General features: G+C 41.0%; 1 protein-coding gene across 2 annotated transcripts in view; it reads right to left on the reverse strand.

Annotated features, from left to right (window-relative positions):
• Nucleotides 1-4974: 4974 nt before the first annotated feature.
• PCGF3 (polycomb group ring finger 3) overlaps nt 4975-26311 on the reverse strand; it is a 337660-nt gene continuing 316323 nt past the window's right edge. For both annotated transcript variants that reach the window (XM_078676552.1, XM_078676553.1), the window contains 3 exons: nt 23640-23777; nt 12214-12294; nt 4975-9909 (listed from right to left, as the gene is read on the reverse strand). In XM_078676552.1, coding sequence (XP_078532678.1) covers nt 9862-9909; nt 12214-12294; nt 23640-23777 — 267 coding nt within the window. In that variant the 3' untranslated portion in view covers nt 4975-9861. The remainder of the gene's footprint in view (nt 9910-12213; nt 12295-23639; nt 23778-26311) is intronic.

Raw genomic sequence — 26311 nt, forward strand, 5'->3', positions numbered from 1 at the left:
CCATGTGACCCTCCACTTGTCCTGCGTGTGCTCCCATCGCCCGGTGACTCCTTGTCAGCTCCCCAACCACCTTCAGCCTTGTTTTTTGTTGGTCATAAATATTAGAAAAATTTAAATTGTGCTAAACTAAATGAACCAATACCTTGACTCTTAAAAAAAAGAAAATACTAACATTTATTGAGGATTTGTAAGTTATATGTAGCCAGGAGTGCGCTGCACGCTGGGGGTTTTAATTCAATACATACAACACTAAAATTAGACCTGTAGAAAACCGATCAGGGGGCACCCTAGATATGAGGTATTATTGCTGCGAGTTTCTTGTATTTGGCACACTTAAGAATCAACAACAGTAATGAGAGGTGCGTTTACAAGGGGGGCTCTCGGGAGCCATGTAATTCCTCTGAGCACCCAAAACTTCCAGTGAGCAAGGAGTATTGAATTGTCCAGTGTATTGGAACACTTGCATTTATGTCATCAGATCTTCTGGTGGGAATCCTAAAAAAGGTGCAACAATTGCCCAAAGGGCAGATTGGCCCTCATAGTGGAGGTTGGCTAGTGTAGTGGAGTTGGGTTTCTTTATGTGGGTTAGTTGTATAGTGAGACAAAAATGGCTTCTAGTTCAATTCCAACCCTTTGGTCAAGAAAAAGTATATTACTTGCACTATGGTCCATGGCAAACTGTATGCTTGTGGATAGGGTCTTGAGTCACGTATGAAATTGATGTGGGTCAGGTAGAGAAAGAACCCTTAAGGTTAGATGTCAATCTGTACCTAGTGATGTGCAATTTTATTGCTGATTTGTTACATAAATTAGATGGGGAACCATATACATTAGCTCACACAATAGTCAGTTCACAAAGATCTATTGAAGATATTGTTGTTTATGAATTTCAGTGGTGTTTTACACCTATTTATATGACAAAGTATAGCTTTGATTTGTATAAGGTTTTTATGATGAATGGAATCTGACTGTAAAATAACTGTGCTGGTCATATTTTAATAATAAATAAAAAAACAGGTTTAAAATATATGTCATTGTATGGTACCATAAATACAACCAGGGTTGAGGTTAATGAATAATATTGGTTTGAGATTGGATGTGGAGGTGTGAATGTGTTGAAAGTGATTTATCCAAAGAGAACCAATGTTTGCACATTACACTTCACACAGAGCCCTGTCCCTTTTGGTGTGAGGGGCCTCTCTCCTTATGGTTTTATGTTTTATATTTCCATTATGTGAACACGCAAGTTCTCCTGTACGGCATGCACATCAGCCTCACCACCTCTCCCTCACAGCATACAATCTACTCCAGCATAGCGTGGTGGATAACCAGAAGTGAGTGCACTCCAATGTAAGATTTCAGCTAAGTGCAGACCAATTGAAAACAAATACTGCATCGACTTGCTATTTAAATGTCTTGTAGTTAAACTGCGGCCCCTGCTTTACTGCTCCCATTTAATCCAAATTTAAATATTGTTTTCACCTCTGAAGGCTATTTATTCACATATCATTTGGTCTCGTTATCTTGAAGTTGAGGGAGCGCCGTTTCTGATAGCCACAGGGCTTGTTCTGCTACTTATCTGCTAGCTTATTGGGGAGCACTCAGCCTTCTTACTACAGAACCACTTCAAATGAAACAATTAGTCACGTATTGTACTTTGTGGAAATTAACTTTTCACCCTTATATCAGTTCATATTAATTTACACTTTCTCACATAGTAGGTAGAGTTGTTCCATATACCACTACTGCTGTGTTTTACACATGCACTGTGCTACGATTGATCGTCACCATAGGACAATCTCTTTCTGTTTAGTTTAATTCATCCCATGACATTGTTACTTTCCTACCTCCTTTGGGGAGTTGTATAAAATTGCAACAAAATGCACTTGATACCCAGAATTTATAGGTTAACTTATGATAATTTCACCTGTAGACTTGGCCATTGGGGGTAGATTGACTGTTCCATTCTATCACCAATACGACATTTCATTTCGATCTCACTGATCCCTTGACAGTGTGGGTCACTTAACTCAACAAATGAGTCTGTAAACAGACCACTTTTAATGACAAAATTGTATAGGCATTGAATGGGCTTCTTTACAGTTTGTCAATTAAGACAGCAGCCATGATTATGTTTCATTAATACAATTACTACTAATAAGACGCTCCATTTTGACTTCACTGATCTTTTGACAGTGTTTGTTACTTACTCCAACTGGTGAGAACCCGTAAAATACAAATGGACCACTTTTAATCCCAAAAAACATATAGGACAATGATCAGAATGTGCTTTATTACAGTTTACCAATCCAGAAGCTGGCCTTGATGTTTGATTAGCATGAATACCACTAATCAGACGATCCATTTTAATTGTCACTGATCTTCCAGCAGTGTAATGTCACTTCCCCTAAGGAGTGAGTCTATGTATATTGTATACAACTACCTTCAATGCCTAAATCATAGAGTTTTCCCCTTATTTCTTAAAAATATCTATTAAAAGAATCCTTGAAATATTTTTTTAGCTGCTACCAATCTGAAATTAGCATTACAGAGTGTAATAATAATCCAGTGTTCCAAAAGCAGCTAGCCTTGCCGTAGTGAAAATAGCTTTTAGGCCTTTTCACTTTAAGGACATGTGGAACATTAACATTTGCATGTTCTAATTGTAAACATAATGCATCCTGCCTTCAGGGGCACTAAGGCCTACCTTAGGGGTGACTCTTAATATTTACAACAACAAAAAAATGTAGGCAAGTCAAAAGAGTTTATTTTGATAGTTTGAATTGTCAGTTTACGTGTCTGTTGTGTCACAGCAGTAGGTGGCACAATGTGTGCTGCAGCCCAATGTTCACAGTTAACTTACAGTCTCTGGGTACACGTTGTACCATCTAATAGAGACTTAGAGGTAAGTTAAATGTGTACACCAATTTCAACATGTTTAAAGGGGGAGCACAAGCACTTTACCGCTAGTTGCCTAGAGTAAAATGTACAGAATTCTATGGTCAACAAAAACAGTCAAAGAAAAAATCTGAGGGAATACCACGCTAAGGATGCTAATTTCCTTCACACTCACTCTAAAAGATCTATAATGTATGCCACTTGGCCAGGTCTGTGCCTATATGGGATCTAAGTACTGGTCCTGTTGGCACATGTCCGCCACACTTTCACTTTGTGATGTTGATCCCTAGATATTTGATCAATGATTTGGCCCATCTGATTGGGAAGCTCCCTTTGAGTCCCAAAACGCTCTCTCAAGAGAGAAAGGTGTTCAAAATCTTGGGACTTTATTTTAAAGCTTGACATTTTCTAAAACCTTTCTAGGCTTTCCATCATGGTGTCTGGCTCTCTAACAAACAGAAGCACATTGTCTGCAAAGATATTTATTTTATGTTTCATACCTCCAAACGAGATTCCCTCCATCTCAGCTGACATGTGTGTCTGTGATGGGCTAGAGGCTCAACTGTCAAGAAGAAAATGAATGGGGACATGGGTATTCCCATCTTGTTTTCCTCTGAAGGCGTGGTTCAACGAATGATGGTAGATCTTTGTCCAACCTGTTTTTGAGCAATTTAGTGAAGATTTTAGCATACGCTTTTCACAAGGCTTTATATCTGTAACATTTATATTCTTTGTGGTCCTTTCTCAACTATGTATTGAAGTAATCTCAGCATCATGCATTGCAGGCATGACTGATGTCCCCATAGGAGGAGTTGAACAGGTCCATCAGTGTGCAAACAAGGAGGCTCACAAATTCCATATAAAATGTGTCTGTAAGCTGATCAGGGACCGTTGCCTTGTTGGAGTGCATCGGTTTTATGATGTGAACTTCCAATGCTTCAATGGGGTTGTCCATCTCATCCTTCTACAGAGGCATGACAGCAGTGTTCAAGGTATTGAGAGATGCCTCCTTAATCCACTGCCTCTGCACCAAATAAGTGCCTGTAGAAAAACGGGATAGGTCCTGCTTCAACTTAGTGTGTCACTGGTGCGCCACTGGAGGTTCACAATTTCATTGTGAATACGCTGGATCTTTGTGACTCAGGGCCGACAGCCTATCTGCCGTGTTGCCTTTTCCATAAAATGTCTGCTTTAGGCAGAATAATGCATAATCGGCTGTATTAGATTTTAGAATTTGCATTTGGCTACTAAACATTGCAAGTGCACTAATTTGTTTTTGGACAGCTTCCTTTGTTTTTGTGTTACACCTCATCTGGTTCTTTGAGCAGATGATTCTCCATGAGAATTTCCTCCTTACAAGCTTTAGCTGTCAGGGTTATGGCTGATTTTGTTATTAAAACAGTTTTTTAAAAGTTTCAGTATAGAAGATTTTCTTCTGTGCTTTGATTTGCTAATTTGCGTTTTTCCTATTGTAAAGTGTGGTTTGGCACATATACGACGAGGCATGCTCAGGGAGGCTTGACGGGTTTAGGTTCTAGTAGGAGCACTTCACTGGTTTATTTTCAATATTTTTTGACACAGCTCATATGCACAGTCAGAAAAGAGAAAAATAATTAGGATATGCATTTCTTCTTTCCCTTCCGTTAATTGGCAGGAACACAAACAATGCACATTCTGCATCAATAATACTATCAAAGCTTTTCTTCAAGTGTGTTTTGAAAAGATTTCATTTTAAACCCATCAGGGACTACGTCCATTTTTTATTAAGTTAACAGTGGCCTTAGTCAGATATTAAGTCTACAGACTACTTTCTAGTAAGATCACTTCTGCAGACTACTTTCTACTAAGATCACTTGTTAAGTCTGTATTGTCTTGTTCGCTGCAGACTTACATTTTTCAGTCAGCTCACGGAAGCAGCAAAGCCTGAACAAAATTCTAAACTCTGCCATATGAAAATTGCTCAAAGTGTGTGTTGAAAGTCAGATACCAGACTTAGTAGAAAGGATGCCTTCCTTAAGACAACATTTCCTTGTACAAAAACTTTTTTTTTTTAACACAAAATTGCAGAATGAGACATTTTTGATGATTTTCCTTGTTGCTTTTATTACAAGCATATAATCTTAATTGGCAAAACACTGAATACAAGCTTCACTGGAATAAAACAAAAGAAATTGCCTCCCACAAAGAAATGCTTTTTTCAAACAAAGACTGTCAATAGTACAAAAATTACAGAGCAACAGAAAAGGCTTTAAAAAATGTAAACTTTCAAATAAAAACTAGCTGAAATTGTTTACCCTAATGTGATAGTTTTCATTTTTTGTCAATAATTACAATCACATACTTAAGGGAAAAAGGCGTAGTGGTTGCACTGGATGCAATGGCTTTTAGTCCCTTTACCGGAAGGGACAGACAATGTTTCTAATTGATCTTAAGAAGAGGAGGTAAGATAAATTTTAAAACAGTGTGCACCACCGGTACAGAGAGGTTATATTTGAGTTAAACCAATGCTATTGTTTTCAAGTAAGACTAAAACAAAATCGGCCTTAATGCAAGTTTTCTACCACTCACCTAAAAGTAACTGGCATATGTTTTTGACTATTACAATCAGAGTTCAGTCATCACCTAGCTGTACATACACTTCTTGGCTACGGTGTCGCCTTCCTTGGTCTCGTTTACCTTGTGAAAAAATGCTGACTAAAACTTGTCAATTAATTTAACTAATCAAATCTTAACACTGACTGTGGCATGTGTGTGAGGTGCCAATAACTTGTCATTACATTTTGTATACAACTGAAGGAGACAACTATGAAAGTCCAATGTATATGGCTGCTGAAACATAGAAAGAGATATGGAGGAGGAGTAGGGAAGTCCAACACGGCTTGGCAGAATGGGTCAATTTTGGTGCAGCTTTTTTCAATTTCTGCGTGGCCACACACCTACATTTTCGCAAACTTAAAATATATTCCTCATTTTTATTATTTAGATTTCTGTTAGATTTGCCTTTCAGAAAGATTACTTACATCCCTAATTATTTTACAAACTTTTTGGTAAATGTTTACCAATGTTAGACGTGCTCCACTCTGTAACCAGCTTTTCATCTCTGAATGAGAAAATGCCTTGAGAGGAGAATATTAATTGCAGTATTCCACTCTATTAGAGTAGCAACGATGCAAAATCAAAATTGAGAAATTTCTTTTATTGTTCAATAACAGGAAAACAACTTTGTTAACCTCCCTCTAAGCTGGTGTAACTGATCTAGGCTGCCTTTCCTGTCCTCCTCTGATGTCAATTCCTATTTCAGTGACTGGAGGCAAATCACTACAGTCTATGTATGAAATACATACAAAAATGTATCTATAAGATAGACTGAAAGCTTGTCACTTGGAAATTCATTAGTAGTTACAACATTAGGAGTAAGGGATATTTTATTTTTGTCAAAAGTGTCTGCTTTATAAGAAATATCCAGTATGTATCTGCTTGGGAAGATCTTATTTAAAAAAAATAAAAAAAAGATATCCCATGCCTTATGTTTTTTTACTGCCACAACAACACTGGGAAAAAATTAAACTGCATGCTCATTATGGTTTCTAAAAGGCAAACAAGAAACATTTCTCAACCTCAGATACAAGACTAGATATATCATAGTTGCTAGTTCAGTCTTCAAAATAATTTAATTGAAAGCACAAATCAGACTACCATTATAAATGCAATGCCAACTGCAGTTCAAGGTAAAAAGGAATAAGAAATAGTGAAATGTCATAGTATGGATAAACAGTGTTTACTGCTTGTTCACAGCAAAAACGTAACATGGCTTTCCTTAATCAAATTCTGAAATTAAAAGAATATATGGATGACTTGTGTTTTTTTTGATGTGATACAAAATATTCTAATGGTATAGTTTGGTATTGACCAGAAAGACCAAGAAAGGTAGTGTCACCTTTATGCCCAACACCTCTTATATGCCCTTTCTAGTGAACATATACAGTGTATTTTGGGATGCTAACAACCGATCACATGCCTTTGAAAAAAGACAAATATTGATATCAGTTTACAATAATGTTCACTTCTGAAAGATGTGAAGACCATGGCTTTTAGAAGCTTTGCCTAGAGTTCTTCAACACTAATGCCTCAATCGTAAGCAAGACATTTCATATTGCATTTTTGATGCATATATTATGCATACCATATATGCAACCTGGTTGACTTGAAATTGAAGTATTTTACTAACAGAAATGTTCATGTCAAATTAGAATTTCAATTTTACTTCCATATTGATCAGCTGGAAATCAACAAATTAGTTTAAATTATCCAAGGATTAAAGTCTAGATGAAGAAAATAGCACCATCTTCACTGCAGTCTATTGTTTCAACTGGTCCCATTGCCCAAATGATTTAACATTGTTTATCTGGTTATACAGCCACACAAATAAATAACCTGAGGTGAGATGGTACACAAAGGTACCAGACACAAAAATGGCACACAAAAATCCTTGCTATTTGTGGATGAAGGAATATTAGTGAATTTGCTTCTCAAATTGCTATTTAATAGCAAATTTAGTTTTTTAATATTAGTGGTAATAGGTACATAACTTCTCACACAGATGTTTAAATGTCTTAATGTTCAGTCTTTCATTTTTCTTTCAATGTCAATCAGAAATCCACCTGAAAGGATTCTCAATATGGGTAAATACATGCCCAGCTGCAATGCACTTCTGTGCCTTATCAATTTATCTTTCATCTTTATTGCACAAAAGCATCTATAATGCTTTTTTTCCACATTAAAGAAATAATACAACTACTCAACATGTCAATGAAAAAAAACAGACGAAGCTTGTAAAATATCACACAATTTCATTTTATATGCCCGTAAATAAAGCTGGACCACTGAAACCAAAATGTTTGGATGGTAAAATAGATAATAGGCTTAAAATAGAATAAATAATTTTATAAAGTTAACTTTCTTTAAACCTCCCAAAATCCTATTTAGATTCAATATTATATATTCTGTCTGAACTCTATTTTCAATAAGAACTATTTCTAGAGAGACTGAAATTCTGGAAAACTTGTCTCCTTGCTGTTGAAAATAACACAAGATACAGTTTGTGGCGGTGATGAATCCGCTCAATTATTTGTAAATAGTACTCCACAGCGACAGCACCTTCACTTATAAAATACAGACTTTAAAAAAACGCAGACGCTCAGAAAAGGATCTAAGGCAAAGAAAGTAGGAGGAGCGTGGCTCATACACTGAAGGAAAACATAATACCGTATCACATCTCTGCCTAGTCAATTTGCACCTGTAAACAATCTGCCTGTGGAGCTTCCGGGGTAGGTGTGAGGGGTTAAAATAGTACAATTGCCTCTCAGAGGCTTCATAGTGTCAGCAACACAAAGCCATATGTAGCTCTGGCCTACCAGGCTGCACAAGGATTAACAGGGAAATAATGCAGGAACAGCACCAAGGGGGAAAAAGTTTCTGTAGTGAAGAAATTCTGACAGGGTTACATTTTAGAAAAATATGAACTTTTTACTGCTGAGGTTTTGTCAGGTCAACATATTTTATAAAAACGCACTTAAACAGTTATGACGAATGACCAGTTGCAGGTGGGAATACTGGCTTCCATTTGAGCGACATGTCTGTAAGGCGACATTCTAGATACTGAAGAACATTTATTATAGCACCATAGCAAAATTCAAGTTATTCCACAGATCTGGTACAAACTTTCAAATATTTTCTTTTTTGTGATGTGTATTATGTTGAAGTTAAGCCTGAAATCTATAAAGTTTAGTTTTACCCAAGAGTATGTTTATTTCTGCTGTATTTTAGGGTTTGTATGTTTCTCTGTGCCATTTGCTATTCAGGGAAACATCCAGCACCTTCTGTCAAGACTCAAAACTATTTAGAGAAGTGACCTAGTAAACAAATGTTTCAGGTCACCAAGCTATTTTTGTGCATATCTATAGAAATTGTCTACCTCAAAACATATCTCCAACTGCTACTACATCTCAGAGGATAACACATCAGTTTCTGAAACCGGAAGATGCAGCACAGTGAGGCGGTGCAGCTTGTCATCAGCGAAGGCCACCTTGTATCCAAGTCTCCATTTTCGAACACAGGAATAGGGGGCACACCTGCAAATAAAAAGTTCCACACTGGCTACTGATATTCTTACACCACGTTGCACATGATAGTGCAAAGAAGGCTAAGTTAAACAGTCTCAGATCTTTATGCTTGGGGATTGGTGAAGGTGACAGCAAACAGCCCAGAGGAACATTTCACGAAAGGGGCCACTTTATTGGACAGAAGCGGGGTCAGGAATTCCCTGCAATAGTTCAGACAATATAATTTCTAGTTCTGTTCAGATTTCTTTTGATAAGCTTGTAAAGCAGCATACATTTCAATAGTATATGAGGACATTGTGACCCTGTAGAGTCAATGTTGCACAGAGCAGACAAAAAAGAAGGCCAACACAGCTTCGAGGGATACGAAAGGAAAAGGGGGACAGCAGCTTGCAGATATCTGGATATGAACGTTCTTTAGAAACATGAACAAGTAAACTTAAGGAAATGTTGTGTCACAGGCATTCTTTACATTTTACACCGCCGCTTGCTACTGGAGGTCAACCGGTCCAGGTGTACCTGTAGCAAAGAGATGACTGTCGTTACGCAAATTCCAAACTGTGAAGAATTTCAGCATCTGTAAACTTCGTGCTGGTAGTGTCTGGTTGGGGGATGAGTTATTTCTTTTGTACAAAAAGTATAAATATTCTCCTGTCCAGAAAACTGGCTTTCACATAGTCTCAGCAAGTTCTGAAGCAAGCCACAGTTCCTTCGTCTGTGAGAGCCCCACAGTCCACTGGCATAATTCTGCTGGTTTGTGTCACGTGGGAGAAAAAAGGTGCACTAAAGAAGCGACGGATGATAGTCTCTGCAAAAAACCTTGTCCATAAGGACAATAAAGTTCTTACAGCAAGTCCATTTTGGGTCTGTAATGCAGTAGAAGTGGTGCTTTCTGTGAAAAGAAAAAACGTCATGAAAAGGATTGTAAACAGAAAGGAAACGAATTTCTGGTAACCACTAATAAGCATGATCTAAAGGTATTTACAAAACAAAGTAGGACCTTTTAAGAGCCTCAGAGCAGAATTTCAAGTAATACGTATTGGCAACATTCTAAATATATGCACACCTGGCCATAAGTAAAATCACATGTAGATATGCTGGGTAGTCGAGTATGGGGATTATGTAGGGATGAGGGCATGCATGTACAATATGGAGCGCAGCCAAATACAAAATATATGAGGTCCCACATTTACACTGAGTATAGGGAGCAACAAAACAATCTGCAATGAAAAGAAACAAAGAAGGCACCTGGTAGTAATGTTCATCTTACAAGCCACTGTCTTCCAATAGATTTTTGTAAACTTTGGTTTAATACTTTCTGTTTTATAAAAGAACATTTAAAAAACAAAACAAGGGCTTGGCTCTCGAGATGCAAGTTCACAATGCAATTTATCAACCTATAACAGCATTAGTAGTCCATTCCAATGAATTGTGTGGAATCCTTTTTCTAACCGATATCTCTTTAAAATTTCTCCGCGCAGAGAATCTGTATATGATTAATGTCTAGATTTCCAGCTCCTTGCCCAGTATATTACACCATTTGATTTAAGGAGAAACATTTGGAACCGGAGCTGCAGGGGGTACTTAATGTTAAAGAATCATATTTAGGCTGACGTGTTAGAGGTGAAAACCTAGAAGGAGCAAGGTGTCACAGGAGACATGGGTGGGACCTCAATTGGTATTCAGAATGACTGGACTAAGGGTCAGGAAAATGCTGGAGACTGGAACTATCAAAATAAATATGGAGAGGAAAGGCCTCAAGATCTAAGTAGCTCTAGATTTGGCTCCTGAACCCTGAATGCAGTTACAAAATAAAGGTCGAGGCATATTGGTTCCAACCTACAATATTGTGCATGATATGGGTCAAGACAAATAGGTATTCTGTGGTCCAGGTTGGTTGGAGCAACTCTTGAAATTTATGCTTCGGCCTCACTTAGTCCCAGAGCAGGTGTAGTCCCCGTTGACAGATTCCCTTCTCGGTGGAAATTATTGGGAGTTTTGGCAATAACTGGGAGATTTAAATAGCAGAGGGCTGTGCTTTTAACAGAGATGGTGTGGGTATCTGCTGAGGTCGTCAAGGTAATTGCAGAACTATTCCTCTGGGATGTTTTTACATAGGTCACTAACAATCATTTAGGCTGTAAAGTGGAATATAAACATTATAACAACTGTCAGAGCTTTGTCCGAGTAGTTAAAAGTATTACCCTTATTCTTTTTTTTTATTCTTTGTTTAAAATACGTAGCAGTCTTAAAATGTGGTCTTGTGATTCCTGCCACAGAACTATAAAATACTTGAACTTGCCTCTATTTTAAACCACAAGCACCTCAAAAACAATTGAGACAATGCCAGGTTGACAGTGTCTATTGCTGCCTACCCAAAAACAGGACATGTGACATCTAGAGACTCATGGATGGGTTACCACTTACTGAGCATGACCCTGATGCAGAGGTCTAGCCTGGGACCAGGGTTCAATTCCCCGCCTCGGTGGGTCTTGGGCTCAAAATTCCGCTGACCTGATAATTCTCGCCTCTGTGCCTATTCCAATCATGTAGTCCCACTCTGCAACTCTGGGCAATAGCTTGCTTAATCTCCACAACGGCCCCCACAACGCTAAGGATGCCTGGCCTCCACCTTGGGGGTGCCCAGGAGTGGACACCTCACAGGGAAAGCCAGGATGGGTTCCACAGCGGTATTCGTACAAGCGCCTTGAGACCCTTGCGGGTGAGTAGTGCGCTATACAAGTATTAATTTACAATTGTGCATAGTAATCAAATGAGTTGCACTTGGAAACAGCAGCAGACAAAAGAGGAATTTTGCGGGTACGGTATTGATTTGATAATTATTTTTTTAATGGTAGGATGTAGTGTAGATTGCATTAGATTGTAAACACTATATGTTCTAAAGTAAGAAACAACTAATTTTCTTCACTTTATAAAAGCTGCGATAAATAAAAAAGTCTTCAATTAATAGATTGGTATTTATGTTTGAGATTTATAAATACCAACTATTTACCTGACTTAGGCTATCCTTTTACATTTTATTACAAAAATGGTTTTGGGCAGACTCTGGTGCTCTCTTCCAAGGTAAAGAAACACGTTGTGAAAAAGTACAGATATGTTAAGCCGTGGCTACACTTTCCATTTACATTTTAACTCATTGAATTCTGAACTTTAATTGAATACTTAATACTTGTACCTTAAATCTCCATCTTGTGACAACGACAAATTTGAGTGTATGATCTTTGCCGAGAATTTCTTCGTTGCATAATATGTCCAGCTAATGAAAGAAAGTTAAGAAAATGAGGGACTGTAATACAACAGCGATACAGTGTTCAGTAACAAAAATCCATACTGTGAGAAGATTTAAGAGACCACAAAATCCTGAAGATTACATACTAAGCCCATTACCTTAATAAAGTACAGAATTATTGTTTCAGAAGCACACTACACTTGATACTAAAGCAAAACTGTTTAACAATTTATAAATCATGCTTAAGTATGCTATTCAAAGAGATGGCCATTAAGTAAAACCATATTATCACAATCTAACATCTGTAAGGAACCATAACACCACTCAGGGTTTCGGCAACTTTACAGATCTAGATTTTTTAAGGATTGGGGTCGAGAAAGTACATAGTCATTGAGGCGGGTTAGAAAAGATCTGTATGTCCAATGTTTTCTTCAGTAATTTCTTTATGGGGTAAATTTACAAGTAAGATGCGTCCGGTGCTGTTGGGGATCTTTGTGTGTGTGTGTTTCATCACAACTACCTCTTTTCAGTTACGGTAATACTACCTTCAACAATCTTTAAGACTACGTAATTTCACTCATCAAGTTATTTAACTTGGGGGGGCGTGGCTTGGCGCCCGACGTGAATGGCGGTGTCCGGGTGAGGCTCCTCGGATTGTCCGGTGCACGGCATCTTTCCTGACTTGCTCAGCCCTTAATCAGCGATGTGAACACGTCGGAACATCTGCTCCTCCATCCCTGATCCTTGCGGCTTCGCTGGAGTGCGACAGTCTCGATTTCCGAACGATGTAAGTTCTGCTGATACTTGTCGCGATGCGACCGCCATTTTGATTCCTCTTCGGCTGAGCACTGTCGTCATATCAATGCTATACTTCGGATTACTGTGGTGATTTTTCCTACAATCCTCATTCTTTTTTCTTCCTTGGGGGCATGATACATTATACGCTCATTTTTCTGCACTTTCGCTACTTTTTCTGACTGACTTTCACTCGGCGGCCATTTTACCTCTTTTGCAACCTCCAAAAGCTATCAACGCTGGCTTCAGTTCACCCCAAGCTATTTATGGGTAAACCTACCGGCAATAAAACTGCACCGCCTACCAAGCACATTTTCATTAAAAATTCGAAGATTTTCACCGAATTTTCTCGTTCTCACTCTGCCTTATCTTCCACTTCTGAAGACAAGATGGCGGCGTCAGAGACTGTTAATGCCCCCTCTGGGAAATCTCTCACAAAACGCCTCAGGCAAAACCCTCCTTCACCTCCGAAATCATCCTCTCCTGTATCTATGGAGTTATTACTGGAAGAAATTCGGGCTCTGCGCCCCTTTATGGAGGATACTAATGCGAAATTACAAGTGCTCACTGATTCCTGGTCGCAGCTCGACAGCAGGGTCACGGATGTAGAACACTCGCTTTCATCTCTAGCGAATGATTGTGCGAAGATATCTCCTCTACATTCTCAAGTCACTGCCCTTCAACGTCAGGTGGAGCAGCTTGAAAATCGTAACAGACGCAACAACCTTCGTATCTACGGCCTTGAGGAAGGACAAGAGGGGACAGATCCTATTGGTTTCTTCAAATCCTTCATCCCCAAGGTTCTCCGTATGCCAGAGGATACCCGGTTAAACATTCAAAGAGCACACAGATTAGGTCGCCCTCCGTCCTCCACCTCCCCTTCTCAGAAACCTAGAGGGGTGATCCTGTATTTCCTGGAATACACGGAAGTTCTTTCAGCGGCAAAATCCTCTCAGCGTATTACCTGGTCTGGATCTACGTTGTTCTTTGCTCAGGATTATGCCCAAGTTACTGCTGCCAGGAGGAAGGCCTTCTTGGTCTTACGACCTGCTCTTCGGGACATGGGTGCTCGATATGGCCTTTTTCATCCATGCCTCTTTAAAGTTACTTATAATAACAAAACTACAACGTTTGAAGACCCTCTTCGCCTTGGCAGTTTCATCAACGCTCACCATGCTGATCCTATGGAATCCTCCTCCTCCTCGAATTCTGGCTGACCTGTATCTTCCCTATCTTTTGTTGTTTACCCTCATGTTTTAACATAAGTTTTTACCCTCTTGTCGTATCTGTATAACTGTTTCATGTTTTTTCTCCACAGTTCCTCCCTCCCCTTGAAGAGATGCCTCCCGGCCCTCCGTCCTGTTTTTCCCTGGTACTACCGTCACTCCGTCTGGTTCCTCCTTCCCCCTTGTTTCTTTTGAATCCGTCATTTATAGGTATGTCCCGATTTTATGTTATTATCTGTTTGCTGTGTTTTCTCTTTCTCTTTCCTTCTCCTTACTCTCTCTCCTACTCCTCACTTTTTGCCTCCACTTTTTACTTCCCTCTTTTCTTCACCTTTCTACTCTTTTTTCTTCCTGCATTTATCCTTTCCTCCACTTTCCTTACTTTCATATTTTCCTTTGAGTACAGCTCTACTTTTTGCACTTTGTATTGCATTGTTTGCATTATCGTCTCTGTTCATGCCTTTACTTTATATCGTTCAGAGTCACATCTTGGAATGTTAAAGGTTTAAATAGCCCAATTAAAAGACAGCGTGTTTTGGCTCATTTGGCTAAATTAAAAACGGATGTCGCCATGTTACAAGAAACACACCTTACTGATACTGAATCCTCTAAATTGAAACGACTCTGGGTTGGTCATACTTTTTCTTCTCCCTCTTTGGGGAAAAAGAATGGCTTGGTCATATTTATTCACAAAAAGTTTACCGTTACTGACTCTCATGTTGAAATTGATAGTGATGGTCGTTTTGTTTTATTAAGACTGAAGGTTGATAATGTGCCTATTGTTATTTTTAATGTTTATGCTCCAGTTACTGTTGATCATACCTTTTGGCCCTCTATCTCAGATAAATTAATTTCCCTAACTGATAATTATATTATTTTTGGTGGCGACTGCAACCAGATTCATGACCCCTTCCTTGACAGACACTCCCCAGTTACTTTTGTCCGATCCAAAATGCATACCCAATTTACCTCCACTGTACGTCGTAATTCCCTTACAGATATTTGGAGGCTCTGTCATCCAGATCTCCAGGAATACAGTTATTTCCCCCCCCCCCCACAAAACCCAATCCCGCATAGATTACCTTTTCTTTAGTAAATCCCTTACCCAATGTGTCCTTAATTCTGAAATTGGCTCCATTCTCATATCTGATCATGCCCCTGTCCTTGTGGATTTTGACCTGATTCCCTTCTCACCCTCACCAGGCAGATGGCGTTTCAATAACTCTCTTTTAGCTGACCCCAAGTTCACAGACCAGTTCGGTGCCTTCCTTTCTGACTTTTTCCTCTCTAACTCTACCTCTGACTCCTCCCCTGTCATGATCTGGGACTCCTTTAAGGCAACGGCTAGAGGATTTATTATTAATTTTGTCTCCAAAAAACGGAAAGGTTTCGAACGTCAATCCTCCCTCCTTTTAACAAAAATCAAAAAATTGGAATATTCCTACTATCAAGCCCCTTCCGATTCTTCTCTTAAAGACCTCATTTCTGCGAAAGTTGCTTTTAATAAAGCATTCACAGATGCCGCTTCTTCCTACCTTTTAAAATGTAATGCCCGCTATTATGGCGGTCAAAACAAAATGGGTAAACTTTTGGCCAATTATCTAAAATCACGTAAAGAGAGAACTCGGATTACGTCCATTACTGATTCGGAAGGAACTTCGCACTTTAAGGATGAGGAAATCTTACACAATTTTGTTTCCTTCTATAAACAACTCTATACCCCCGAGCAATCCCCTCTTCCTGATGATCTAACTTCTTATTTCCATTCTCTTACCCCCCCTTTCTCTTCCCATGTTGATTTTTCCTTGCTTGAATCTGACGTCACTCTAACAGAAATCTCTCATGCAGTCTCCATGCTCCGTCGTGGCAAAGCCCCTGGCCCGGATGGGTTTACTATTGAATTTTATAACCATTTCTCTAAACAACTCTTACCCCATTTACTCTCTCTCTTTAATTCCTTTATTTCTGATGGCTTTTCTCAAGGTACCTTTCAGGAGGCTATGATATGCCTTATTCCTAAAGACGGTAAAGACCATACTCTATGCAAGAACTACAGACCCATTTCTCTTGTAAATACAGATTACAAAATCTTTGCCAAACTACTTGCCCTCCGTTTAGATCCCGTTTTACCGGAACTCATTGGTCCGGAGCAATCGGGTTTTGTCAAAGGTCGCTTAGCGTCTGATAACTCGAGAGTTTTCTTCAACGTTCTTACTAAAGCCTCCACTGTCACATATCCTTTGGCTGCCATTGCTCTTGATGCCGAAAAGGCTTTTGATCGTATTGGCTGGGATTTTATGTTTCATGCTCTTTCCTGGATTGGTTTTCCCCCAAAACTAATTTCCCTCATTGCTTTACTGTATTCGGGGCCCAAAGCTTCTATTTTTGCTAATGGGAAAATTTCTGATTATTTTTCCCTTTCCAGAGGAGTTCGCCAAGGTTGTCCCCTTTCTCCCTTATTGTTTATTGTAGCACTCGAGCCCTTTTTAACAAAAATTAGACAAGATGCTTCTATTACTGGCTTCAACCGTGGCTCTACCCAAATCAAATTGTCAGTCTACGCTGATGATATCCTTTTTTACTGTTCCAATCCTGAATCTACTATCCCCTCTTTTCTTCGTCAAGTTCAAGCTTTCTCCTTAGTTTCCGGCTATCGCCTTAATCGTGAAAAGTGTGAAATCCTTCCCCTTAATGTCTCTTGTCTACGACATTATTTTGATCAAACCGGTTTCTCCTGGCAACCCTCAAAAATTAAATACCTGGGTCTTTGGTTCTCCCCTTCTGTAGGAAGGTGGCTACCTGACTATGGTTAACCCAGATTTTTTGCCTGTGTTTAGCTGGTTTTTTGACTTAGTTGACCTGGTTCCCTGCTAATCAGGGCCCCAGGCCATCTGCTCTCTCTGTAAAATGGATTCCATGTACCTTAGGTACATACCACAATTGGAAATGGACTCCTTGTCAGCCCCTGTATAATGCACTATAGGTGCCCAGGGCATAGGAGCCACCAAGGCCTACCAGGGGCTGCAGCATATCTTTTTCCACCCCTGGCTGGTTCTTAAATTGACACAACTGGCTGATCACTCAGCTGGGGTAAGGTGGTGTAAGCACCCCTTGCTTAGATATAGTATACCTATATCTAAACCTATATCTGGACACATATTAACCTGTGAGCCACTCCTATGGAAGGCCTCATCAATCCTGGAGGCAGAGTGCGTGGTTTAATGTGAGATGGAGCTCTAGCATGAGCTGAGCCTGTCTGCAGCTGTCGGGAACAACTCCCTAAGCTGTTTCAGGATAAGGCCATACCATATACTCTTAAGTGCCTTATAATCCTCGCGGTTATATAGCAACTTTGGTTTGGCTTTATCAAAACATGTCGTGTAAGGTGTCATACGATTTGGAATACTATCCCCTCGCCAGTTCTGGCGACGGGGATAGCATTCCACCCCTCTAGAGGGGTAAGACATGTTACTTTGCTTAAATGCGGTTAATTTCAAAAAGGACCTTAGATCCACAAAATGGATGCCTCTGCCACAGACAAATGTCTGGACCCCTGCAGTTGACCGAAACTCAGCAGATGGGGCCTGGACAAAGGGTTTCCTGTCACAGGAGGGTGTCACCGCCCTCCAGACAGGAGATAGTGTATTGTAGCAGGGAGGTTTGAAAGAAACCAGACAGTGCCTGGGGAGCACAAGGCTTCCCCTTGCATAATCCGGTCAAACCGGTTCTGGGGCAGCCCAGCCCCAGCTCCAGTGAGACCTGGACAAAGGAAAGGGGGTGTAACCACCCCCCTTCCTGGTCCCACCCATAGGGAGGGACCTAGCAGGAGATCCACCCCTCAGATTCGAATAAGAGTGGGAGCAGTGCCAATGCACAGCAGATCATCCTGAAATCACCTTTAAACTAAGAAGACGACTGGACTTCGACATTCTGATGATAGAAGACTGAAGAGAATCTCCCTTGTGGCCTAGGAGGGGCCACCCTGTGAACACAGGCACCACCCAGCACCTCGACGTCTGCTTTGCCGCCGCCTCCCGCCGGAGCCCGAGTGCAGAGCCTGACAAGACCCAGCTTCCCAGACTTCTCCCAGCCCGATCCACAGTCCCTGCAAAGAAGGGACCCGTGGAGGCACCGAGAGACGTGGGAGCGGACATCTTGAAAGACCCCCGAGACGCTGACTGCGCAGCACCCGAGGCACCCTCGACTCTGTGCTTTGGGGTTTGAGAAGCCCCACAATCGAGCAGCATTTGCACCAAAGATCAGCCCTCCAGCATCTCCACGATCTGCGTGGGGCCCTTTTGCTTTGTGCCACTCGACTCGCCATCCCGGCCGCTTGTCACGTGGTCAGCGGCCATCTTGGCGACGAAACCTACGATTTACACTGTGGGTCTGGTTGCTCCAGACCTGCCCTCGCTCCTGTAGAAAGGAGTACCCGCTCTGACCTTGCTGGTCCGAGTAATAAGCCTTTTTCACTTTCCCCGTGGCTTGCATTAGCCAAGGCTTGTTTGCTTCAATCGAGTTGCCGACACCGCCATCAGCTAGAGCCTTCGAGGGACAGCTCGTGATCGACTCCTGGACGTCCTTGACCTCTTCGTGTCCACGTGGCTGCAGAGAGAAGCAACACCTCATCACCTGTTTGCACCCGACTTTGCCTGGTTCCAATCTGGTTCCACGGTGGTCACTGGCCAGTGACTTTGAACACTGTCCCCTCTGCTTTCAGGTCTTCACCCCTTCAGATCCACCCTTGGATCCACCGGACACTTCTCCTTCCCATCGCCTGCAGCGTCTTCAGCTTCAAGCGCCAAGAACCTGCGTGTCAAAACCCGACGCCTCTTCGACCCTGTGCACCCACTTCCTGTGGGTGAGGTAACTTTGCTCTGCCGGTGTTCCCACACTGGTACACATCTCTAGGGTCTGTGTCTTAAGTTTTGTTCCTCTAGGTTCAGCGGAAGTGTCCTTAAACTTTAACTCTTTGACTTTTACGCACCATTGGTTAACATTGGTGCATGCGTGCGCTTTCCGCACATCTCCCGAATCCCGAGGGCCATTCCCGACTTCAGCATTGCTTGTCCTGACTGCTCCCAGCGATTCCCTAGGCCCTAGGCCTAACCACTGTTCGAGTGGCCCCTCTTATACCACTTGTTTAGTATATGGTTTGAGTGGCCACCCGCCCTCATCCATAATTGTGCAACTTGTATGTTTAAACAGTGCTTTTGATTTAACGCTTGTGCCCCTTTATTCATAAAGAATACTGGGGATTGTTTTTAGTAATAAACACATATATTTTTATAATATATACTTGTGTGGTGTCCTTTCATTTGGTATTACAGGATTGTATGTGGTAAAACAGCTCGCTTAACACGACCTCTTAAGTTAAGCCTTTAGGCTGCTTAGTCCATGCTACCCCTAGGATAGCTTGTCTAATAAGGTTGACTTACAACCAGACACCATAAGGGATTGTTTGATCAGGTAGTAGGTGGTTCCAGAATTGGAAACATCCCCTACCAGGCCAACTTCTCACACCTTCCATTTCAGACTCTCTAAAATTTATCTTTGATTCTATCACTAAGACACTCTCAGACTCTATCACTAAATGGAACCCACTTTTTCTTTCTTGGTGGGGACGACTCAATTCGATTAAAATGATGCTAGCCCCTATTGTTTTATACTCTCTCTCTCTATGATTCCTGTTCACATTCCTAATTACTATTTTACGCGCTTAGATTCTCTACTATCTAAATTTCTCTGGCGGAACAAACCCCCTCGAATCGCGCTCTCCTCTCTCAAGAAGGAAAAGCCTCAAGGAGGAGTAAAATTCCCTAGTTTTAAAACTTATCATCAATCCTTTTCTTTGAAACAGACTCTTCGTTGGGTTTCTACTGATCTCCCTACTTATCCGCCGGCTTGGTTATCCTTGGAAAAATCCCTCATTTCTCCTTTTGACTTTCCCGAACTCCTTGCTTTCTCAGCTCATACTTCCTCTCTTCGTTCTCCTATTATTACACACTCGTGTCATGTTCTTACACCTCTTCTCCCCTCTACTTATCCGTCCTCTGCTTCCCTACCTCATCAACCCATCTGGCATAATAAACAGCTCCGTATTAAAAATCGCTCCTTCTGCTGGAAATCCTGGCACTCTAAGGGGATAAAATGGGTTTCGCAGTTGCTTTGTGACGGTACTCCCTTATCTTTCTCAGAGTTACAAACTCGTTATCTTCTTCCCAACTCCTTTCACAAACAGTATACTCTACTCCTCCCGGCACTTCTTTCCTTCCTTCAATCTCTTCCAGCTTCTTCTGACTTCCCTCCACTTTATCCTCTCTTATCTCCTCTCTTAAATTCTTCTCCCTCTGCTTCTCGTATCTACTCATGTCTTCTAACGCCTTTGGAACGTCCTAAATCTCGCACTGAACTGGCCTGGGAACAAGACTTATCTGTCACGTGGTCTGTTTCCTTATGGGATAAGCTGTGGATTAAGATTCATAAAACTTCCTGCGCTGCCAATACAACACAAACCCTTTATTTTATCTATCAAAGGTTGCTGTTTTCCCCTTCTAAATTAGCGTCCTTTTCTCCTGATCTCTCCCCGGCATGTTGGTCCTGTTCCTCCTCCTCAGCAGACTTATCCCATATGTTGTTCCATTGTCCTAACGTTACCTCCTTCTGGCATGGAATTTGGCCACGCATCTCCGCTATTTTTCATTTCCAGACCCCCTTTTCCCCTTCCGTTGCTTTCCTTGGATCTCTATCCCCGGATTTACCTCAATCCCCCTCCCATTACAAGTTGCTTGCCCTCTTCCTTGCTGTAGCTTTTCACTTAATTACTTCCAATTGGAAAGACTCCTCCAACCTTCATTATTCTGCCTGGTGGAACGCTGTTTGCTTTAACCATCGCTTAGATACCAACTACGTATCCCCAATCTCCCTTGCTATCAAACGTGACCTTCTGTGGATTCCACTCACTGCTTATCTTTCCTCCTCTTCTCCCACTTACCCTCCTCCAGTCATTATTGCCCCTCTTTCCATACCTGATGCAGTTCGCAAACCACCTTGAACATTATATCGTTGTCTTTTTACATTCTCCTAGACTGATTTTTTTTAGTATCTCAACTGTTATTTACATGACTGTTTCATTGTTACTATTTTTGCATTCAATGTAACCTGTGCTTCTGATATTATAATCGAGTTGTTTTCCGTATTTCCTCTCATCCCCCCCCTTTTTATTTTTTTTCCCTCTCTCCTTCCTTTTTTCACGAATGAGAGTATATTGTTTATTGATTCCGATTTTCACTTCCTTTTTGCATTCAGTATTCTTGCATTCCTATATTGTATTTTCTCGTACGACATTTCATCTTGTATTTTCTGTTGGTTTCAATAAACTTGAACTTAAAGTTATTTAACTTGAAATGTAGACATGACACCCAACTCTGAAGATCTACTTTCTGCCTTTTCGTTTTTAACACAGGATACAAGGCAAATACAGGTTCATGGTCTGTTATCTCTGCTCTGTCAGATCAGTTCCTGACCCCTTAACTCGACCCTGTACCTAACTCTGCAATCCCCTATTGCTTTCCAGCTCTTAAACTCAACCCAAAAGCATACATCTCATTACCACTATTATCTATTCTCACTATTTTGGGCCTGCGCTTAGATCTACACAGGCGCCCACGCAAACTGTTTGACATTATGAATATTATTTCTCACCACACACGTTGCTCATTTGGTTATACTCTGAAGCCTTTGGTGCACTTTCCTAATCTGTGTTCTACATCGCTATTTTCAATTTATACTTTCTATCATACATGAAACCCAGCTGTCCTCTCATTTAGTAATGTTCGAATATTACAAACTTGATAATCTTGCAAACTCATCATTTCAGTCCTTTTCGTTACTTTTTTCAGTCCTTTTCATTACTATTTTCAGTCCTTTCATTTATTTCCTTCCTATTGACAAATTCCCAACCATCTACAAACCCCAACCTTCTCTAGCCTTTTATATTTTTCCACAACTTCACCTAATTTCTCTCTTCTTTCATAAACTTTTTGAGTGTGTGAACATTAATACTCTTAATGCGCTTACTCAACTCTTCATACGATCATGTGATCTATTTTAAGACCATCATTTGATCACTCACCAGTTCAGAATTTATGGCAGCTTCCCTCACATCCAATATTCTTCTGGGCTCACTTTGCACTCCTGATCAAACTCTGGTGACTTACTAGTGGCAAACTTGGAGTAAGTAGCAGATCTTCATAAAAATCCAACTCTACATACAGGTATACGACAGGTAAGAAGCTGGAGTGATCAAACCATTATGGTTCTTACATCACAGTTATTTGACTTTGTATTGCCTTTGTGTTGGTGCCATACAAAGTCATGTACGTGGCAGTCTTCTAGCTCACCACTGATTCTAACAATGTGTGGGCTGTGTCCAAACTTACAAATGAGCAGTCCAGTTCTCCAGTCCATAATGAATGCAAACCAATCATTTCTTATTTTAGGGTTTTTTATATTAATTCTCGCATTTATATTGCCACTTTTTATTGAGTGGTAGAATTGTTTCCAATTTAGAACTATTTAGTCTTACGGTCATGCAGGACTCTTCATCAATCACTAAATTTCATCTATAGCTATGGTTATTGCACAAAAGGCAATGATCTCAACCCTACATATTACAGGAAATAGCCCGTACCTTTGAAATAATTTTCATCACTCGCAGAAATGACATTAAAAGCAAGACTTAATTTGTGGGTAGATCATTAGACTCTTAAATTCTCACCAAACTCTTAAACGTGACAATAGATTTAAATGGGCCATCCAATGAAGAAAAAAACCCAGTCCCTCTGACGCAGCACTGCGTCATTGGCAATCTCTAAAAATAATAATTAATTCTAAAATGTTGCTTTGTTTGAGGAAGTCTGTTGGCTTTTTGGGACATTGTGCCAATTACTGGATAGCCCGTACAAATAAAGAAAGCTTCAAAACACAGTGCTTCTGGTAAAACACTGTGCTTGGTTTAAGCAGCATTTATCCTAATTAAATGAAAACAAAACCTAAGTGTTTTATTTGCATTTAATGCCCTTAATTAGTTGAATACGGCAAAGGGCAACTTCAAACCCATGTCAGTACTCCTGTGTACCAAATCAAGAAAGGCTAATTTCTGTGGTATTGAACTTTTGGGTCACAAACATAACATCTCTACAAATTAAGTTTTTGTTAGTGTATTTTCTTTTTCTTTTTTTCAACATATGTTAATATGTAGCATCAGCACAAAAAAAAACATCATCTCTATGAACCAATTTCTGTTCAGCATTCTAGATTTCCCTCATAACAAATACAAGATGAAGTTACCTCATTAAACGACGAAAGGTTAAGTTTTTTGGCAATGAACTTCTTTAAATGTAAGACTGTTGCCTGGGCGGAGCACCGAATCCATTTTCGTTTCAATCCTCTTAATTTACTGCTGTTGCATTCTAAGCAGATGCTAACCTGTAAGGAAAGGCACATGAAAAGACATGGTTAGGACAGATTCAAGTCGCCATATTTACGCAAATGACTAAGCAGGTTACCCCTAGAAAGTCTGTACCTCTCCATTACCTCGCCTGGTGACCAAGCACAAAACTGTTTCACTGAATTTACTTCTAGCTTTTAAACTGCTGCAGTTGCAATATACATCTTCAAAGCTATGCAAACAAATCCTTCAGAAGGACTATTCCAGAAGTGCAGATATTTATGAAGGGGTCGTAGCACATCAAAAAGGAGCATTTTAAATCAACATACTCAAACTTCAACTTTACAGTTGATGTGAGAGCAGCTGCTGGAAAACAGACGTGACGGGAAATGTAGCAGACAGAGTGAAAAAACATAGAAATGAGACAAAGCACACATGGGCGAAAGGGCTCACTTGGTTTGGAGCCAGAGTAGAAGAGATTGAGTCTAAAGACTAAGGAAGCGACAGAGTATAGGAAATGTATGGCTATTTTAGCAACGAAACATAAAATGGTTTTACGGGAACTAAAGGGTTAAAAAAAAGTATTTAATGCGGCCGCCCACATTATTTTGTAGGTGCTTGTGCACGCCTACAAAACGACACTGCCGTTTTTTTTTTACTGTCTTTAGTTACTGATCCAAGTTTGATTAGTAACTAAATAGAAAATAAACACATATAAGCGCTTTTTAAAGTGATTAAAGCAAGCATAGGGGTTGTAATGGAAGCAACGGGTGGAGTGAACGGAAGCAATGGGGAGCCCGAAGCAATACAGGAGGATGGAAAGCAACACAGAGGATGGGTGGTACAAACAGGGCAGTCCTGCCAAGTACCACGCATCAGGCGTTAGATTAACACCTTTTGGTGTGGTGGTCCGCATCACCGCACCAAATTGCGAAGTCATGCATTTATAGCGCCTCCTGAAGTTGCTGACAGATGGTGACGGAGCGCCGCTATTAGCTTTCATTTAACAATGCACAACTGCGTGCTGCTCTGGCAGCCCACGGTGTGTTCCAGACTGCACGACACTGTGCAGTGCAGCTATTGCACTGCTCTGCTGTTTAACTATAATGTATATCTTCATCTGCCAGGAGGCGGTTGTGGTCGCGCCGGCCGATCAGGCTGGCTAAGCTGAGCTCTCACTGGAGCTGCAGCACCACGGCAGTGTTTGCAAAACATTGTACATTTCCCGCCTGAGACAGAAAATAAAGACATTAAATGGGCGGTGCGAGCGGAAGTTATGTTTACAAGTTTTTTTTTGAAATTTAAGCCCCCACTGCTCGCACCGCTGCCTGTGCCTCTCATGCTCTGCTGTGTCTGACCGGACAAGGCTGCTTGGAGGCTCCTCGACATGGCTGTGGGACTCTCAGTCACTCTGGAGACCGAGGGATGCCTGCCCTTGAACCCGCCTCAGCAAGTGCTACTATCATGCCTCAAAGGAAATAAAACTGACGGATTTGAGGACACACATGCACAACGCTGGTGAAATACGAATAGCCAGCAGCTACGCTGCCAGAGAGACAACCAGCCTTCTAAGGGGTGTGCTCAAGGCAGGATGCCAACCACATCCATGTGGAATAGCTGGCACAGGAACAAAGCCTGACCCGGAAGACTTGGTCCATCAAGGTTAGGTGAGCCTCAATAATCTTAAATGCAATGATAATATTTTATCTATAGTGTGAACCCATGAGCCAAGCAGTTCACGCCTGGTTTGTATCAACAACCTTGGGGCCTGTTCTATTGTCTTGTGATTGCTGAAGTACTTTCATGTCTGTCTATGTACGTACTGCAGCAATCACAAGACAATAGAACAGCTCACCAGCTTGTTGATGCGAACCAGCAGGCGGCGTGAAGTGCTTGGCTCATGTGATCGGTGCAGCGGGCACAGTCTCGTGCTGACCTCATTTACTGTGTTGACAGCAGAGCACTAGATGCTGACACTGCTGGGGGTGTATTCAGTCAGCGATACTGGGTGTGCATTTAATGAGGACACTAATGAGCTAAGTTGAGGCTTCAATGTGCAGAATATTCTGGTGCCCTCCAGAACACCAGGCAGCTGCATATTGAAACCAAGACTGACTAATTATGATAATTGATTAACAGGCAACTGAGATCATGCGCACTGGGGCCTCTCACATCCTGTTTGGGTCAGTCCGGGTGCATTTTTGAACCAGTTGTAAGATGATCCTATAGTTTCTCATTGCTCAAATAGTTGTAATTTCTGATACTTATATGTTTCCCTCGTCTTCATTGCTTTGATTTTGCTCGCGAGAAAGTGTCACTCAGTGATTAAATGTCACTCATAATTACATTGAAATTATGAAAATGTCACAAATAAGCAATCTGAAACCTTCGCAGCTATGATAGGGGAAGGTAGGGGGACGAATGAGAAAGTGTGGGGGACCGGACGGATGGACGGGGTGACGGGCGGACATGAAAAGAACAGAGAGTGGGGCAGGTTAAGCAACACAAGTGAAGACAGGGAAACAATGCGGAATGAGTGGGAGACGTTGGGGCGAGCGCAACAGGGAGAGGG

Source organism: Lissotriton helveticus, chromosome 2_1 (assembly GCF_964261635.1).
Source record: "Lissotriton helveticus chromosome 2_1, aLisHel1.1, whole genome shotgun sequence".
In the NCBI taxonomy this organism is placed as follows: domain Eukaryota; kingdom Metazoa; phylum Chordata; class Amphibia; order Caudata; family Salamandridae; genus Lissotriton; species Lissotriton helveticus.